The sequence below is a fragment of the Poecile atricapillus genome, chromosome 3 (assembly GCF_030490865.1).
Source record: "Poecile atricapillus isolate bPoeAtr1 chromosome 3, bPoeAtr1.hap1, whole genome shotgun sequence".
NCBI classification, from domain to species: domain Eukaryota; kingdom Metazoa; phylum Chordata; class Aves; order Passeriformes; family Paridae; genus Poecile; species Poecile atricapillus.
In genome coordinates, this window is record NC_081251.1 from 115600490 (window position 1) to 115619368 (window position 18879).

Below are 18879 nucleotides of genomic sequence, written 5' to 3' on the forward strand. Positions count from 1 at the left end.
TCCTGAAAAGCTACAACACCAACCAGAACACACATAGGCAGCTGGTGATGGAATTTTTTCCTGGTGATTTATCCCACTTGGAATACAAATACACGTTTATGGTTGTAGGTTTGTATCCATTTCCCACAGCAGCAGCAAGCCTTAGTTTGTTGTTCTGTTTCTTTGATATAGCATTTTAAGTAACATTTACATCTGAGAACACAATATTATGAATTCATACCATTATTAAAAAATGCTGAAAAGAACCTTTCAGAACCTCAAAACCATTTTGATCTGTTTTTCTCTAGTCCCTGCAGAGAGAAATAAGGGTCTTTCAAAGGAGCAGTTCACACACAAGAGGTCCCTTTTTCCATGCAACTTCACCGAGTTAATGACAAAAATAAACTCACTGCCTTTTCCATAAATTGGAAAGCACAGAGGGCACAAGGAAAAGTCTTCATATTTCAGAATTTTACTCCAGGACCCCAAATTTAATAATCCATGCATCAAAAACCATGCTTTGACTTCAGCATTGCCACATTATTCCCACATCAGAGGAACACACTGATTTCCAAAATGAAAAAAAAGGAGCAGCAACTGAAAACAACTCTTTATTTATTCTGGATCCGTGTTTTTAAATTAAAAAGTAGGACAATAAATAGAAAACAAACCCTGGTTTCTCACACAGTCAGTTTTGTGTTCCAAGTTAAATAAAAACGTGGCACCAACACAGAAATACACAAAACATGAAGAGATCTGGATATTAACAGAACTCTTTCAAAAAGTAAGTGTAAACTTGATATAAGAAAAAACCTAATCTTTCTCTGGCTTTGTAAATGTTTTTCAGCCCAAGACACACAACCTCACATTAAGCACAAAACCAAGGAAAGTGACTGGAAATCATATAAATCTGCAGACTAGAATGTGCAACATTTTTCTGTGCACAAAGCAAGCTTCTCTTCATCCAAGTTCAGTTTTGAAGCAACTGCTGTATGGGAAAGTGTTGGCAGAATGTGCACTGCTAATTTCCCATCTAGAAAGGGAAAGTTCTGCCCTCGCCCATTCTTTGTTGAGACAAGAAACCCACTGAAGAATTTTTTTTTAATTTCCAAACAATCTCCCTGTATACAAATGCAAAAAATGATAGTTGGAAGCAACTCAATTGGGCTTTGTGCTTTTCCAGGCATCATTTCCTCAGTGATAGCTTTAAGCTCCTGGAAACTGGAAATTTCATAATGAAAATTATTACCTATTCTTTAAAAGACACCAAAATACCTCAAAACTTATTTCCAAATGGCAGAGACTGTGGGTCTTCACCAAAATGTGTATTTATATATTAGGTGTTTTTTTAAAATCAGAAAAAATTAATATTTAAACTCAGTTTCGTTAAAACTGCTTTTTTAAGCACAGAATGAGAAAACATTTCAAGAAGTTCTTCAATCTTTTTTAACAAGAGAAATTTTGATGAATTAAAAAGCAGATCTCTAGTCAAATGAATAAAGGCTGTCTTTTCATGTCACAAGAAATGAGGATGTTAAGGAAATACATCAACAAACTGTGTGACACTAGAAATGAAAACACAGTATTTTTCAAGCTTAAAGACTTGTTCACAGCTTTAAGAATGCCCCTCCTTACCTCCAAAACTGAATGAGAACACTGTTACATTACTGACACGTGGATCTACTTGTCACTTTGTATTAAAGCCATTTTTGTAAATGACTTTAATGAGTGCAAGAGAAAAAAAACTTAACACAGAAATACTTACATTTCATTCACTTTCTCTTCTGGGCCCTGAACTTGGCCTGTCACGGTTCCTTGGCTGGTATTCTTAACCCAGCCAACCACTCCTAATTTCTTGGCTTCCTGCTCTGTGTACTGATTTGGGAAATAATGAGAGAGGACAATCAGTGCCAGCTCAGACACCACAGAGAGAACACTTAACCCCCCACTTGCATTTGCCCAGCTGAAAGAGCTAGACTTAAAAAATTAAAATCCATGAGTGATGCTCATCCTCAGGCACTCAGATGTTCCTGGCAGCTCTGGAGTTGCAGCAGGCACAGCTCATTTTCCAAAAAGAACAAGATTTTGATCACAAAGGACTCCACTAATCCCACACCATTCCCTTGTACTTGCTTTATTCCTTTCCATAGCTCCTATCGATGCTCATTTGACCCTTCGATCACCACAGTTTTCAAACTCATTAAATCTGCTACATGGACAAACGTCCCAGCTCCCTTTCAAATGTTTTCCACCTGACTTTCACCCTTTAAGTTCCACCCTGCAGCTGCTGCATTTCTACTGACAAACAGCAGAAGTCAATCTAATTACTAGAAAAAAACAAGGATATTTCTGCAATACAAAAAAAATTATAGTTTCCCAGCCACCCAGTTGTGATGAAATTCACAAACAGCAAGAGCCAAATTGTCAGGTCTGTATGACCCATTCCAAAAGACAAAACGTGCTTTGGGGTAAATTATCAAATTAAAAAGTGGTGCTAACTATGAAGAGTGTTTTCCAAGGTGATTATGAGCAGCTTCTCCAAACTAATTTGCCCAAAAGAACAGGAATGCAGCTGCAAATCTTTTCCTCAGTACTGCAGAGCAGCTCAGGACTGGCACTGAGCTGCGTGTTCACATGGCTCTGGGTCAGCTCAAAACAAGGCACAGCATGCTTGGACTTACCCTATCTTCTTCAAAGAATAATTAAATTCAAGGCAAACTCCACTGCAGTCCTCTGTTCATTTCCACTTGGCACTATTTTACAATACATATAAACTATAGATAAAATCTCTCAGGTTTAATATTAAAGCATGGGACACCAGTTTGAGACAAAAACACTATTCTTCCTTCAATTGTGTCCTCTTGTTCCATAGGTTTCTGTGAAATGCAAAACCACCTGCTGCACTTCAGAACTGCTGGAGTCACTTGCTTAGGGTACAAGCCACAAAGTGCTTATTTGCAGCACGTTTTTTCCCCAATTTTTCCTCAGTAACCTTCCTTAAATACAGGTACTGAGTTGCCATTTGAAAAATTAAACCGAAATACCTTGTTTCAGAGCTAACCTTTCTAAAGGTCAAGGTGTTACAACATTCTTGTGGTTGTTACATCACAAGTAATCCAAACCACAATCTACACAAGCAACACTTCACTAAGTTTCTAAAAATCCATTTTAACATAAAATTCCAAGTCTACTCACAGTACTTAACCATCCAACCGAAGTTCAGGCTGGATATGTTTACACTCTACAGCTGCCTTATTTTTAGCACTAGAAATATTATACCATAAAGTAGCCAGCCAATCCAGCATTTCCTTACCATCCTGAAGCAAACACCTAAAAAAAATAAAAAAATAAAATTAGAGTCCCGTGAAAGCATATCACTTGTAGGAACTTCAGTTAATATAAAGGAGCAATGACGGGCCTACAAATCACCCGTATTGTTTTTACCCTGGAGATTTCAATGACGTTAATATTAAGGAAACCGAACAGAACTTGTGTTCGAGCCTTCCCTTCGTCACACGATTATTGTCATTCATGTATTTAAATGGTAATGAAAACGCTGCAGTGTGTGAATGGGAAGGACGGGAGGAGCATTTCCACATACTCAGGCTGACAGAAGCCACTAGAGCAAGTGCGCGGAATGGGAGCTACGAGCCGAGCCTTAAGGCGGGAGAATATTTACAACGATTTAAAACTAAAAAAATAAAAAAAAAAAATTAAAAAAAGGAAAAAAACCACCAAAATTAAAAAAACTTCCCCGTCCCGCTGGGAACGCGCCCCCGGCTCCCGCCTCCCCTCAGGCCGCTCCCGCCCCGCGCACGCGCGGTGCTGCCGCCGCCTCAGAGCGGCTCCCCTCAGCCCGCCATTACCTTGCACCCGCCCGAACACTTCGTAATCCACGGACTTGAGTGCGCCGGAGGCTTTGGCCAGGGCGGACATGGCAACAGCGGAGGAAAAGCCGCTGTAGCGGCCGCCGGTGCTCCGCGTACCAGCGGCGCCCGGACGGGAGCGCGAGAGGCTCAAGCTTACCGCGTAAGCAGCCGCCTCACGTGTGGATGGGGCGGGCCACGGCGCCCGAACACAGCCTTAAGTGTGAAGGGAGAAAACTCGACAGCAGCGGGCCGAAACGTCGCTCCTCCTGTGAAGGGAAGCACACCTGACAGTGAGGGGTGACACAGCTCCTCCTGTAAGGGAAAACATCTCTTCTTCCCTGAGGGGAGAGCGCCCGGCCCCGAGAGCGGGAAAGCGTTCCTGCCGTGAGGGGAGAGCGCCCGGCCCCAAGGGCGGGAAAATGTTCCCGCTGTGAGGGACGCGGCCCCGCATCCCTGAGGGGCGGTCCTACAGATCCCTCACAAGGTGTCATTCCCTTCTCTATTCCAGATTAGAAATATGTTCAGAGACTAGTGTCCGAACGGCACCTCTCCAGGACTGGTGCTGCCACATACACATCTGGAGTCTCCAGCATCTGTGGCACAGGTGAGCAGCATTAGTCTTTCCCAGGCATTTACAGGAATCATTGGGGAAAAAACTGTGTCCCATACATTGCTGAATTGAGATGATTTTGCCTGGTAAGGTGGAAAATTGTGTAGTAGAAAACTAAACCATAAGAAAAAAACCTCGAATTTATCTTGGGCATCCCATCTTGAATGAGGCTGAGTGATCATCTCCAATCTCCACATGACTTAAAAAACTTTCCCCAGTTTTAACAGCCTATTTCTCCCCCCTGTGCTGGGGCAAATGCCAGACTCCTCAGCTGGAACAGCAGACCCCAGAGAAAGAAAGTTCATTGCATACAAGCTGTTCACCCAGCTTTCAGTGGTACCTAGTAGTGCTTATGTTCTCATTAGAAAACTGTCTATGACATTTTCCAAAATTGTCATCATGACATTCCTTTCCAAAACTGTCATCATGACATTTCTTTTGTCTATGTGCTACATATACAGAAACAAGTCAACAATTGATTATTTAGTACGTTGAGTCTCCAAGAACACACCACAAAGGTTTTTCTCTAGTGTGTTCTATGTCATCTTGAAGTTTAACTTCCCCCCCCACCATATTTGTGGTAGGTTGGGTTTTTTTTTAACCAACTTTTCAGGCAGAATTCTATATTAGAAACAGCATTTATCCTACCTTAGAAGATGAACTCCGAGTGTTCTCACTCACCAACAGTAAGTCAACAGCAACTTTATGACAGAAATCAAAATAACTTTATTTGCTCTCTCCACTTAGCAATTTCCATCCTCATGCACTTTGTGTTCTACAGTAATGCAGCATAACCTGAGTTGTTCACAGGTTTGGATCTTAAGACTAGAGGGAGGTTCAAAATAGAGGCCTAGAAAAAGATAAAAATTACTTTTCCAAGGAACACAACTAGAGAAATAACCACTCAATCCAGCACAGAACACAAATATTCACATAGAAACAAAAAGCTTCCAGTATAACAGGGAATATGAACATAATGGACAAAACTTCATTTGCTTTACCTATATAGCATGTTAAATCAAATCTTTACCTTTCACAGAGATCAAACATTTTTCTAATGTGAAATCAGCACCATTTTGTTTAGAAAGAGGAGAAGAACACGGGAAGAGAAGCAGAACACAGAAAATCTTTGGTAATTTGCTGCCATCTGGCAGCAGTGCAGAGCAAGACCAGTAAAAGAAGTTACTTATAGTAGCAGTTTATTGCACTAGAAAGCCACACAAGCCTTAAAAGCAGAGCTTCTCCTGATACTGATGACACTTTGCTACCTCCAGATTCCAGCACTGGCAACATTTTTTATCACTACAGTCTTTAACATTTCATTTGTCATAACATCTTGTCCATCATTCCTTAAACAAGTCCGACTTTCTCCTGATGAGAAGTAGCAGAAAATTCCAGAAGATGATACTGTGAAACATTTAATGTTTTGCTGCATAAGTTATCAATATTAAAAAACAAAGGTTATTTGAACACACTAATTATCAAGAGAGCTTTATTACACGCTACCAAGAAATGCAGGCAGCCTACATGGAGTTCTGAAATTCCCTCCCACTTCCAGCTGTTTATTCCAGGGTGGTGGCATTAGCCTAAGTTGAACCAGTTGGCTGCACTTCCCAAAGCTACAGCCAGTTGTAAAAATTACAATAACCCATTTCACCACCAGGCCCTCTGCCCCTCCTCTGGGCACAAAGCCTTTAAAAACTCCCAGTATTCACTCCAAGCACAGTAAAACTTTCCAACAACACTGCTTTTTAGCCATGGCACAAGAAAGGGTTATAGTAAAAATTATTATTACTAGAAAACACCAAAACCCAACCAAGTGCCCTTGCAGCCGAACACGACAGACGTGGTTTTGCAAGGAGCAACCTTGGCACATCAGTGACACCAGTCCCACAGTGCCTGGGCAGACAAAGCCAGGGCTGCCAGCAGAGTCCCTCCAGGAGCAGGAAGCTGGGCTGGAGCCACAGCTACAACACAGAGATAAAACTAGGACTGAACATACCCATAAGTAAAGGGCTCTTCTCAGCCCCCAGCTTAAGTAGAGCTGCTGCACCAAAGAGCAGAGGGGGTGTGGGTGGGTCCCAGGTGAGGCTGGTTGGGAGAGTCAGACCTATTGGTGCCCTTGACTCTGGCCACTACCAATAAAAAGCAATTTGATGAAACCATCTCAGTTACTAAGCTTTTGGGTAGGTCGTTTGGGAGTTATTTGTGCTGTTTGTTCATGCCTGGCATAGACTAGCTGGAGAAGCAACTTTCTTTCATTACTCATTACTCCTGCTATCTCTGTGTGTGGCTGTCACCTTGCACCACAGCACACACTTGATTGTTTCCCAAAATGACTGCCTTTGGCATTCACATGGATACCCCACCAGGCACATAACCTCCCACCTTGCTCTCTTGATTCATCCTTCACCTTGTAACTACACTGCTATTTTTCTGCACCTTTTTTAGGTAACCTGGCTCCTCCTCAGACCTGCTGTGATTGCATTTCTCTCTCCTATTACTTCTTACCATAAAAGTTTCTTGATTGTCTTTAGCTGTGCAGCTCTATTTATCTGAGCCAAACTCTAGACCTGATTCACTTGCAAACTGTCCCCAGATGATTTTGATGAGTGTTTCCCAAAAGACACCAAAGCCTCCAGATAAATAAATAATAAAGGTACCGCTTCTGTTGCCAGGTTATTGCTGTTACCTAGGGAGCATGGAATATCAGGGAAGAAGGCTGGAAGCCATGTAAGCTTAGTTTGGCCTTTCCAGCATTTTCCCCCCTTATTTTCTGTAAATGGTAATGCACATCAGATTTTATTTTTCTATCCTTTAAGATAATGCTGTTCCTTTACATTTTCTTCTTCAGGCAAAATGATAAACTTCTAACCTTTTTCATTAGTCTTCCTCTTTTCCTTATTCACATATAATGTTTTCTTCTCCTAAATTGCATTTCCTCCTCATTTCTGAATGAAACTTAATGGGATTTCTACCTCTACTTCAAAGCTGTATGAGCTTGTTCAGGGTGGTCTTTTTTGCAGTCCTTATTTACATAATATCTAAATATACTGAAACCTTTTGGAGGCCTTAATCTCCCAGTATTTCCTCTTTACTGGCTATCAGGAACTTTCTTCTTTTTACAGATTAGATTTGGAAGTCTAAAGGGCAAGACAGGCACAAAGGGGAATTCTTTGAGAGCTTTACTCAGGTGGTTGAGTGACTAATGACTTTATAGATGAGTCTGCAGTGTGCCCATAGCACAGGGAGGTGACCTGGTTACAACACTTGTCTCCTGATCCATTTATACTCCAGGATCCAAATGCAGGGACGTGATCCGTGTGGGAAGAACCCCCCACCTGTGCAGCAGCCCCCGTGCAAGGGGAGTGTTGTGCAGGGGACGAGTCACACCCACACAGATCGGATTGCAGGAGTGCAGCCAAACTTTGTGTGGATGGGACCTAAATTTGTCCCTCGTGTTCCAAAATCCCAGACTGCTTACATAAGATAACGCAAGTGACGCATACAAAATCGTGAGCCTGTGTTTTTCCTCTAGCTAGACTTATATTGTTTAGATTTTGTGTTATTTTTTGTTTCATTTTTGTGTCATAGCCTGATTCTGTAGGGCATGAAGACCTGTCAACTGTTTCTCTGAAAGGAGCTTTTATTTTTTAAGTTGGGCAATAAACCTCTACCAATAAATAAAACCACATGAAAACAAAGCTCAAAATTTTTCAGTCTAAATTAAGCTTTTAAAAGTATTTTCACTGATATATTAAAAAAAAAGGAAAAAAAGGAAGAATTGTCAGGTAAATCATTCCTACTTGGTAGTAGTGAAGTTTTAATCTGAAATGATAATAAGGAACTAAAACACTGGGTAAATATAAATACTTAATATGAGGAAATCAGCCTTGGAAACTTACATCATCATTGTAAAGCTCTTTTAAACTACAAAATGTCGGGAATTAAGACATGAGCATATGAATTAATATGTCCTATGGCAAAAAAAAACCCAAACATCTCAAACAAAACTGTGATGGGTAAAGTTAAACTATTCGGTACCAAAGCACAGGAATTGAGTGGAATTTGGGGTTAAGTCTGTCAGTCCTCTGCTGGCATGAAGGCTCAAGTCAGTCTTGGCTTGATGACTAAATCCAAACACAAACCCTCCTACTATAACGCCTACATTTAAATTGTTTTGATAGGAAAGCAGATTGATCCAACGTTTGATTTATGAAATATCCATTCACAGGAAACTCATTAACATTTGAGGAAAACATTGAGATTCTACTGTTATGTTTTCTCCCCTTGCACATGCTGAGGAGGAGGAGATGTGGTCATTTAAGGCAGCGAGTTTTTATTCCCATTGAAACATAGGAAATTTTAAGCATCACCCTTCCCACGGCTGCCAGAACAATGCTGTCAAATTTAGGGAGGATTCAGGGCTCTACAGAAGATCTAAGAACACACAAAAGAGCGTGGGCTGCTAAAGGAATGGTTTCTCAGGGAGGTGGGATGACAGCATTACATTTTGCAGCTCTGGGAAACTATTTGATTCTTAATTGCATTAGACCTTTATTTATTCTCAAAAGCAACAAAGAGAAAATAGTGAGGATTTCAGAATCTTGCCCTGTATATAAGTGCAGCCTGTGCCATCAGAGAAAATCTCAATGAATTGATTACTGCTTTACTGCTTGGAATTGGATAACTTCTAGATTTCATTCTCCAAGTTTGAACATGTGGCCAGCTCTCATCAGAAGTATGATTCAAAGACATTTACTTGTGACAAATTTGGTGAGTTGGCCTCTGAGTGAAGAAAGATGCTCTCTTGCCTTTGAAAGGAGAAATTCTGTCAGTCCCAAACTTTCATCCAGCTTTATAACTTGGTGGCATCTTCCCCATCCAACCTAGCAGAAACTTTAGTGATTCTGATAAAACAGGAAGAATCAGCATGATTTTTGTAGACCACACAGGTCTGTATAATCATAGATGGCAAAGAGGCCTTGTTATTTCTCACACCAAAGAACTCAGGGCACTAAAAAAATTCCCAGATAAAAAGTTAACAACAATCAAAAGGGAACAAATTTTCACACTGTGCATGAATCAGAAATTACTGCTGCAGAACATGGTGCCAGAACATAATGAGGGGAGGAAAAACTCATTTAGCACTATTAAACAGAACTAAATAGCTTGTGACTCAGGATGTCTGGCTGTGAACTAAGAAAATGGAGAGTATGAAGGGGGGAAGTAAGATTGTATGTACGCCCAGTTCTTAATCTTTAGTTCTGAGTTTTAGTCTTGTCACAGGAAAATGTTCTTGCACATTTCCGCAGCAGAGACTGAGGCCAGTCTGAAAGAAACTGAAAGCTTTCCTGGAAAAAATAAATGTTTGCAGGGGCTGCAGAAAGAAAAAGGCACAGAGTCTGGGAATCTAGTGAGAAAATAGGGATATTTAGGGGTAACCAGAGTGATTCTGGCCCAATTTCTTCTGATTTCAGAGCCTGTCAAGCCTCCTACTAATACCACTCCAGATGCTGATGGCTCTATCTTTCCCAGGCAAAGGGGGCTGGAATCTCCAAGGACAACCATTTTTCCAGCAATGCCTTTGGGTAAGCAGATTAATTCAGAGCATGGCTACAGGATTTGAGCAGGCATTTGGCAAAGCCAAGAAAGCATGAATCAGGTTCTGTATCCATCCATTGCAATGCTACTGAAAAAGAAAACACATGGGGGTTGTAGATAGTGGTATCGCAGCCACCGTGAACGCCCACAGGATTGTCCTGCAGAGCCCTCTCTGGAGATTACATGCTGTCTTTTCCCTGCTCTTTTTGTTCAAGGCAGATTCTGTTTCTCACTTGAATTTTCTAAACCCCCTGAGCTCTTTCACCCAGTTCTCAATGCTTTGCCCAGCAGAAGGGCAGGTGCTGCCTTTGTACTAAGCAAGGCTCAGTTTTCCACTGGGCTTGGCCTAAAGTCACAACACAAATGTGGTTAAAGCAACTTTTTCCTCTCCCTGGGATATCCCTGAATTTACAGGTTTCCTGTGCTCTTTAATTGGAACATTTCTTCTATCCTAAAGGGCCTTTCTGACAGTTAAGTTTTCAAGGTTGTAAGGAAGTGTTAATTTACAGTCATTGTTTCACCTTGAACTCTTCTTAATGAGATACCTGGGACAGTAATAAACCAATTTACAATTCCTTGAATCCTGGTGTTAGTCAGCAGGCCCAGCACTACCATAATCATGCCCCTGACATAATTACACTTATTATCCCCATGTTACCAGGACATAGACAAACGTGCCAGGTTAGACCAGATGAACACCAGAGAGCTCCGAGTTTGTTCCATGTGATCCTCCCAAGGATTTGTTAATCTGCTGAGTGTCTCCCTAACACCCCGTGAGAGAAACTGCTGCTTTAGAAACGTGCCAAAAAGTCTCCCGTGCAGATTCCATGCACAAAACCACTCAGCCAGGAGCAAAGGATACATAATTCTTTAGCAGGAGAGAAAGGATTGGTTGCTTAAGGGAATATTTAAGTCAGCTTGCTTCTCCTCCAGAATTCATAAATATTTAAATACTTCTGATCCACATGTCCAAACAGTGAACACGCAATCCACCCACAGAACTAAAGCCTGAACAACTACTTGAGCTATGGCCATGACAAACACAATTATTTGTGCTGAATGCTGCTTGAAACAAGACTGAAAACCTGAGCAAAGATTTTTTGGTTGTTATTTGATTTACCCTGGGTTGGGAAAGCAGACCTTACATATTTTTTTATTTTATTTTTAAATAGACATTGCCAATTTTTCATCTTGACAAGGACTAGACATAACAGAGAACTGCAGATGAAGCTGCAACAAATGCATTTGCCACTTAAAAACAATAAATATGATCAGCTACCCAGGCACTTGTGGTAAGGTGTGTCACAATCCTCTCTGGCAAACTCAGCTGCACGAGATGCCCAAGTCCATAATAAGCAGTTTCTGTGTGAGTGACTGCAGGCTGCCAAGGGACTGTGCTTCCCTGATTTCCTAGAACAGCAGAATCCCTAGGAATGACCTTTGTGAGTTCGCTGTCATCACACGCTCCTCTGGGGCTGCTTTCTGTTTGGCAAGAGAGTGAGACAGAAAAATCCATCTCAATGGCACAAGAGGAACAGAAAAATAACCCTAATGTCTCTTTCCCCAAAGTTGGCTGCATTTCTGTCATGTTCAAGGTATTAATATTTATTTCAAATAGCTGTGAGTAATTTGGAAAGAACCTCTTACAAAGAGGCTCAAGTCTCTTTTCTCCCCGCAGGAACAATAGTTTCCAGGGATATCTTTGGGAGTTTCAGACATGTAGAGGAAACAGCCTGTCACAGGCAGAATTTCTGCTGTGGATTTGGGACAATTATGCTTTCCAAATCTTAGGCAATAAGGCACAAAAAAAGAATAAATCCAGAGAGAGGAGAAGAAAAACCACTTTTGCTATAAATTAATTTATTTCACCAAGGAGAATTGAGGTCCTGTTCTTGTACAAACAAAAGACTGTCCATTGTAAGCACAGTAACCCACCAAGTTCAGCTGGAAAAGAGCAGAGGCCACACAATATCTTGTGAATGGCTGTAATTGAGGATGGATTTAACTTTCATAAACAGAACCACTGGGAATGCAAAGTGAAGGTTAACAATGCTGCACCTATTTGGTCAGCTTTGTTTATGTAATAGAATTTCAAAGATCATACAGGTGCCCATAATAACAACTGAACCTCCTCACAAGGGCCTCTTATTTCTGCTGAACAGAAGTGTTCCACTTGCATTAGAACACACAGATCCAAACAGGCATTGCAGAAAAAGAACAATATTCAGCGTATGTGCTGTAGGTGACACTGAACCCGCCTCCCCATCCAACTTGAAACATGTCATGGAGTATTTAGACAGCCTTATTTTAGGGACCTAAAATTAGTTCCTCTGAATCACACTTTAGAAGAACCTATTTTTGTCCTATACTACACAGGAAACTTGAAGTTCCTCATTCAGATGCTGTAATTACTCTTGCCCTCATCCCCCAAATAGACAAATTCTCTGTAAAACAGAAGTTTATGTGGCAGGGATGTTTCTGAGTTGCCTCTCTGTCACCTTTCAGTGCCTGCTTTGATGACTGTCAGTCAGATGACTGACATGGGGCTGAGGGAGAGTCTGAGGATCCTCATCAAAAAGCACCTACTCCTCTTTATTCCTGGAGTGGGGCTTTGTGAGATATGGGGGGTCACAGACTAGGACAAGTACAGGTAATGTGAAGCTCCTGTTGGATTGGCTAGTCTTTTCCAAACTGTAAAATCATAGAATGGTTTAGGTTGGAAAGGAGCTTAAAGCTCATCCTGTTCCCTGCCATGGGTAGAGACACCTTCCAGCATCCCAGGCTGCTCCAAGCCCTGTCCAGCCTGGCCTTGGACACTTCCAGGGATGGAGCAGCCACAGCTTCCCTATGCCAGGGCCTCCCCATCCTCACAAAGAATTTCTTGTGTATATCTAATCTAAACCTCTTTCAGTTCGAAGCAATCCCCTTTGTCCTGTCACTCCAGGTCCTTGTGGAATGTCCCTCTCCATTTTTCTTGTAGGCTCCCTTCACATACTGGAAGGGCCTCAGGTACTAGAAAATAGAAATCTGTCAGTCAGAAATTATCCAACTTTTAACTTGGGTGGAAAAGGACAGATGGGTCACTAGGGAAAACATCTGTGCTAAGTAGTGACTGGAGAGCTGAGGCAGCAGGAAGCGAGGTTCAGTGACAACTCAAGATTCCCAAATCCCTGTGCCAGTGCTGGTGCTGGCTGCCCTCGGGCATCGCCCCACGAGGGAACACGACAACAACCCCCAGCCTGACCCACGCCACTGTCAGCACTCAAAGTTTCTCATGAATGGGAAGATTGTGTTTTTCTCACAACTACAGCACTCGGCTTCATCAGTTCTCAGGAGGCAATGCCAAAATCCACAGGTGGCTGCCATATTTGGGCTGCTGGCAACTCGTATTCCTCCTACTTAATAAGAGAGGAAGAAGCTGTTGATGTGAAGTGGCACAGACGGGTCCTGTGTTATGAAAGCCTCGTCCTTCATCATCTGACTCGGGAACCAAATGTGCTCTCACACACTGCTGCAGCCAAAACATATTGCAAACTTGAACAACACATTTATTTTTGACTCACTTGGCAAAGTGTAGCTTTTTTCTTTCCTCTTTTTAAAGAGCAGAATGGTGGCATAGCAGGGAGGGGAAAGGATTAGGGCTTTTTAAAAATTACTAAATTTAATTAGTAAATGAATCAACATGCAGAAAATATGTTCAAAAGGCAAGTACTACAGGTATGCTTACTACTGTAATTATGAATGGAGCGGGAATCTCCTCTCCCCTTGTTTCAGACTCTGAAAACAGGAATGGAGGAGATCAGATGAGTTAGTAGGATGGCTGTCAGAGGTGGTGATGGCATAACTTGGCATGTTTTCCCCCAAAAGGTGAGTGTTTAATCCTGGTGGGAGGCGTTCATGCGTCTGAGGCCACAGCTGAGAAGGCAGCTTGTTGGCTCAGACAGAACAGAGGTCAGAGGTGTTCATTCACATGCCAAATACTCCAAAATGCCTGAAAAATCAAGTCTTAGTTTTAACTTGGGTTAGAAAGGACAGGAGTAATTATTTATAACATGGCTACAAAGCAACAGAATGCAGCTGTGAAGCTCCTGATGTACCTGCCGACTTCAATGTCAAAAAATTGGGCTGGAATTTTGATTTTTTTCCCCTCCAAGTCCAAACAAATTCGTCATGCTTCAAATTTGACAAACACTTTCCCACACTGGAAATGTCTGAACAAATCACCATTGTGATTATCAAGAATTGCCTCTAAGTGACAGAAAATAAGTAATTTTAGACTTTTCAGTTCCAATGCACATGAATTTTCACTTACCCTTTTTACTAACCACAGGTTTTGGTTTTTTATTACAGCTTTTGGGCCCATCTATCCTTGACTGAATTGGTGATAAAACTATTCATTTCGTATTGTTTGTTTCTGTTTTCACCAGAAAAATGCTAACCCAAGATGTACTTTATCCCCACAGAAAGCTGGCCATGATCAAGTTTCATTTTTAATTGAAGCCAGAAAGGGCAGAGATTCATCTATGAATTGTTTTGCCTCATGCAGATATGAGGCATCACAACCGTAAAGTCCCCGTGAGAGATGGTAACAGTTTTAGTCAACTCCAGCTATTTTGTAATCATGTAAAAGTTGATAGATGTGATCCACGAGATCATATGATACAAAATCTTCTAGGAATGGAAGGCTATTTCAGAAGGACGTGACACTAAACAGCATCCTGGTGCTTCCTTATTAAAAACACAGGTCTAGGAGGGTGAAGAAAGTAGATGATGAAAGTGGAAGATGCCATGATACCTCTGTTTATCATACTTACATTTTCTGGGGCATTTCTCCTCTCCCTATTGTATTCCACAATTCAGTTAGCCATTTTTTTCTTTTTTTTTTTTTAATTTTAAGCAGAGCTAGTTTGAGCATAAAGATCAGAAAACAGGATTTGCCCTTGTCAGTAGCTCTAAATCTAATCAGTTTGCAGCTGTTGTACGGCCACGATGTAACTCTTGAGGGGAAATTCAATTATATTAGGACAGCTGGAGATAACAGCTATCAGTGCTGTTATCACGTATCCCTCAGCAGTTTATCCCACACCCACGGCCCGCGGGCGAGCTCTGCGCTCCTGACTAGCCTTATTATTTCAAATAAGCCTCTTAGGCAGCCGCGCAATCTGCTATCAAACTCCGCGGCTAATTACAGCACCACCGAATCAATGAGGCTGGCAAAGAGCTGGGAGATGACCACGGACCGCAGCCTGTGGCCCGACCCCTCCGTGTCAGCCACACCACGGCACTGAGCGTCCGCCGTGTCCCCGCAGCTCTCCGGGGCTGGGGACTGCCCCGTTATCCCCGGCACCCGCCCCATCCCCACCTCACACCGAGTGCTTCCGAGCGAGAACCAATGCTCGATTCCCTCCCGATGAGAGCAGCCGGCGGGTGAATGTTTTCACTCCCAATTACGCGTGCAGGTGGCGGCAGCTTTAGCAGAAGGGCTTTTTAACAAAGCGCCAAGCCGCAGAGCGCGCACCCCGAGCTCGGCCGGGCACCGCGGCCTCTCCGCCCCGTCCCCGCGGCGCTGCCCGAGGGGAGCCGCGGGGGCAGAGCCCCGGCCCGGTGCCCGAGGAGCTCCCGGAGCCGCCCCGGGCCCGCCTTCCGCCGGAAGTGAGCGGCGCGGAGCCGAGCGGGGCGGGCGGGGCGCGGCGGCCGCGGTCACCGGCCCTCCCCGGGCAGCGCCGACATGGCCCGGCCGCCGCAGAAGGAGATCGTCTACAACAAGCTGCTGCCCTATGGCGAGCGCCTGGAGGCAGAGGCCGCCCGCTTCCTGGAGCACATCAAGGGCAACCTGGCCCGCGCCGTGCAGCTGCAGGAGCTCTGGCCCGGCGGGCTCTTCTGGACCAGGAAGCTCTCGACGTGAGTGCCGGGGCGGGACGGGGAACGGGGCCTGGGGCTGCGAGCGGCGCGTCAGTCCCTTGCCGTGCCCTGCCGAGCCGAGCCGAGCCGTGCCCGCCGGGAGCGCCTCCCGCATAACGGAACCGCTGGCGCCCGGCCCGGCCGGGGCTCCCGGCCGCTGTCCCGTCCCTGCCTTACACAAGGCCGGCGCTTCCACATCGGAAACGGGGACAAAGGTGGCTCCGGCCGCAAGAGCTCGCCCGCCGCCTCTGAAACTTCCGAATTCTACGAGTTAAGCGTTGTGCGTTTAACTCGTGCTTTTATTTTTAATACGTGTATATTTTTTAATGCCTGCCTGGCCACCTGTTTCACCTCTCCCCTTCTTAAGCAAGTTGCGGTTGGTACAATCTCCGTGTAACTTCTGCTATAGCGGCACGAAGTCTTTCTCAAGACAGGTAGTTTGTTGTGTCAGTGCTGGCAGGATTAAATTCTGCCTTAATACTGTGTAAACACCGCCGGTGCCCTTGATATCTTGGCTGCACTCTGGCGTGGGGTAGTTTGTGCTGATGTTGGCCGTGCTGTGTGTGCTGGCAAGGTGGTTTTTATACAGATAAACCCTCGGTGGTTTCATAGATAGCACCGAGTACTACATAGGTTTCTTCTCGTGAATTTTACGAAGTACGCTTGACCCTATTTTATTCGGGGCACTCTGGCGCTGGATATGGCATCATATGACAGTGAGTCCTGTAGCTTCAATCAGTAAATTCTGTGGATGTTTATCATGTTTGTTGCTAAATGCTGTGTGTGCCTTCACAAAGTGTGTCCAGTGTGCCAGAAACAACAAAGTACATGTGTTTTGAACCGTTTTGAAACACTCACTTAAAACTTCTCTTCTTACATAAGTTGATTTTTTTTTTTTTATAGTATCAATTGAGAATTTAATAACAGGTCAAAGCCTGTTAGATACGACTGTATTGGAATGTAAAGCGTCTTTCTGTTTCCCAAGAGGCAGTCTTAGATAGAATTACAGTGGTGGTTGCAAAATGACTCACATGTTTGTGTTATGTGACAGTTTGAACCTGTTTGGAACCAGTTCAACACTGCTTCCCTTCCCACCCCCCAGCCACCTGCCAACTCATACTGCTTTCAGTGGTACCTGTTGCCTGTACCTGTGGTGGAACTTTTCCCATCGAGCTGAAATAACCTTAGGAGTCCCTACTGTGAGAAAGATGAGCTTTGACTAAACAGGCTGAATAGGCACAGAAATTCATTCAAAGTGTGCCTCAGAATCACCCTGTTACTCACCCTGTAAATGGCAATTGCTGTAACCACTTGAGGCTCCAGGGCAGTGAATTTGGCCTGTTGGGAACCACTGCTGTGCTGCTTTATGAATCACAGAAAGGTCAGCAGGCTCCAATTTGTGGTTTTCCACCTACACTTTGAAGTTTGAATTCATTGTGTTTGCAGCTCGTCTGATGCCTGTTAGTACCAAGATTTTCTTCGTGGCATTTTAGATACAGGGAAGCTCTGAGTGTATTTGGTGTGGGCAGGGAAGGAAACAGTGGGCTTGGTGTAAAAAATAAGCTGGTGTAGTTAATGTGAGAGATGTGCTGCTGCTCGGTTTGACATGACAAAGTACTTCTAGGGATAAAAGGCTGAGACAGTCGGGATTGTTCAGCCTGGAAAAGGGAAGGCCCGGGGCAATCCAATTGTGGCCTTCCAGTAGCTGAAGGGAGCAGACAAAAAGATGGAGAGGGAGTATTTGTAAGGGCCTGGAGTGCCAGGACAAGGGGGAATGGCTTCAAATGGCCAGAGGGCAGGGTTAGATGGGATATTGGCAAGGAATTATTCGCTGTGAGGGTGGGGAGGTCCTGGCATGGGCTGTGCAGAGAAGCTGTGGCTGCCTCTGGATTCTTGGAAGTGTCTAAGGCCAGGGCTTGGAGCAGCCTGGGACAGTGGAAGTTGTCCTTACCCATGGCAAGGCGTGGCACTGGATGGGCTTTGAAGTCCTTTCCCACCCAGAGCATGCCATCATTCTGTGAAACACAGCAGCAGAGATTCAGATGTAGATAAAACACTTCCAGCCCTGTGGTGTTCATGACAATAGAATCCAATTTCTACTGTCTCTTGATAGTCAGAGACTCATCTCCAAATTGATTTGCTCCCTTTTTGCCCTCCTGAAAAAGACTATAATTAAAAAGAAAATGCTCAGAATCTTCATAATGGCATGATGGCTGCTTACATTTGTTACCAATATCTGAATTGCAAAGGCCGGAATTCTTGCAGTATTCTGTGAAATAATTTATGTCTTTATTGATTGTACAGATGCAAATGTTAGTACAAATTGGGGTATGTCTATATACAAATGAGCAAAGCAAACAGTGGCATGCAGATAATACACCTGCATAGTTACACCTCCTCAGCTTTTTACAACTCTATGCCAAAGGAGAGAATGAAAGTGAAACTCAGATTTTTTTTTTTTTAATTAAAAATTTAAGTACTCTTTCATGGTGACAGCTGAATTGTGTATTTTTTATACCCCCCACAGCTGGAACTATGACTTGCAAATATTTATCTTCAGACCAGCTGTTTCAACTCTCTGATGTCACAAACTGAGTAGGGAGGGAGGCAGAATAGGAGTTTATCAGACATAATGTCTGTAAGCTGATTTGAATAATTCTTTTATGGGTTATTTTCAGTGGTGGCACCTGGTTCTTTTGGGATGTATGTGAGGACTGGTGAGAGAACTTTCTCTCCTGTGAGGAGAGTAACTTAGGATTTGAGGCTTCTGAAGCAAGTAAAAGTTGCCCCGAAGACTGGCAGTTAAATCTGGAATAATTGCTCCGAGATTCCTCCAGCTTTGTCTGGTAAAAGCTTGTAAAATATGAACCAGTTGTGAAAGCTGAAAAGTGAATCTCAACTTGCCACAGCATGTGT

At 43.4% G+C, this 18879-nt stretch overlaps 2 protein-coding genes and 1 long non-coding RNA gene across 4 annotated transcripts in view; 2 read left to right on the top strand and 1 right to left on the bottom strand.

Moving 5' to 3' along the window:
* ACYP2 (acylphosphatase 2) overlaps nucleotides 1-4052 on the bottom strand; it is a 32434-nt gene extending 28382 nt beyond the window's left edge. The window contains exons 1-3 of the mRNA XM_058835281.1: nucleotides 3846-4052; nucleotides 3293-3309; nucleotides 1745-1854 (exon numbers count right to left, since the gene is read on the bottom strand). Coding sequence (XP_058691264.1) covers nucleotides 1745-1854; nucleotides 3293-3309; nucleotides 3846-3915 — 197 coding nt within the window. The 5' untranslated portion in view covers nucleotides 3916-4052. The remainder of the gene's footprint in view (nucleotides 1-1744; nucleotides 1855-3292; nucleotides 3310-3845) is intronic.
* On the top strand, nucleotides 4035-10049 carry LOC131577421 (uncharacterized). The gene is made up of 3 exons (XR_009277205.1): nucleotides 4035-4162; nucleotides 4357-4452; nucleotides 9939-10049. It is a non-coding gene; the product is annotated as an uncharacterized LOC131577421 (long non-coding RNA).
* A 5613-nt stretch (nucleotides 10050-15662) lies between these two features.
* Nucleotides 15663-18879, top strand: part of PSME4 (proteasome activator subunit 4) — a 43823-nt gene continuing 40606 nt past the window's right edge. For both annotated transcript variants that reach the window (XM_058834508.1, XM_058834509.1), the window contains exon 1: nucleotides 15663-15963. In XM_058834508.1, the coding sequence (XP_058690491.1) occupies nucleotides 15791-15963 (173 nt within the window). In that variant the 5' untranslated portion in view covers nucleotides 15663-15790. The remainder of the gene's footprint in view (nucleotides 15964-18879) is intronic.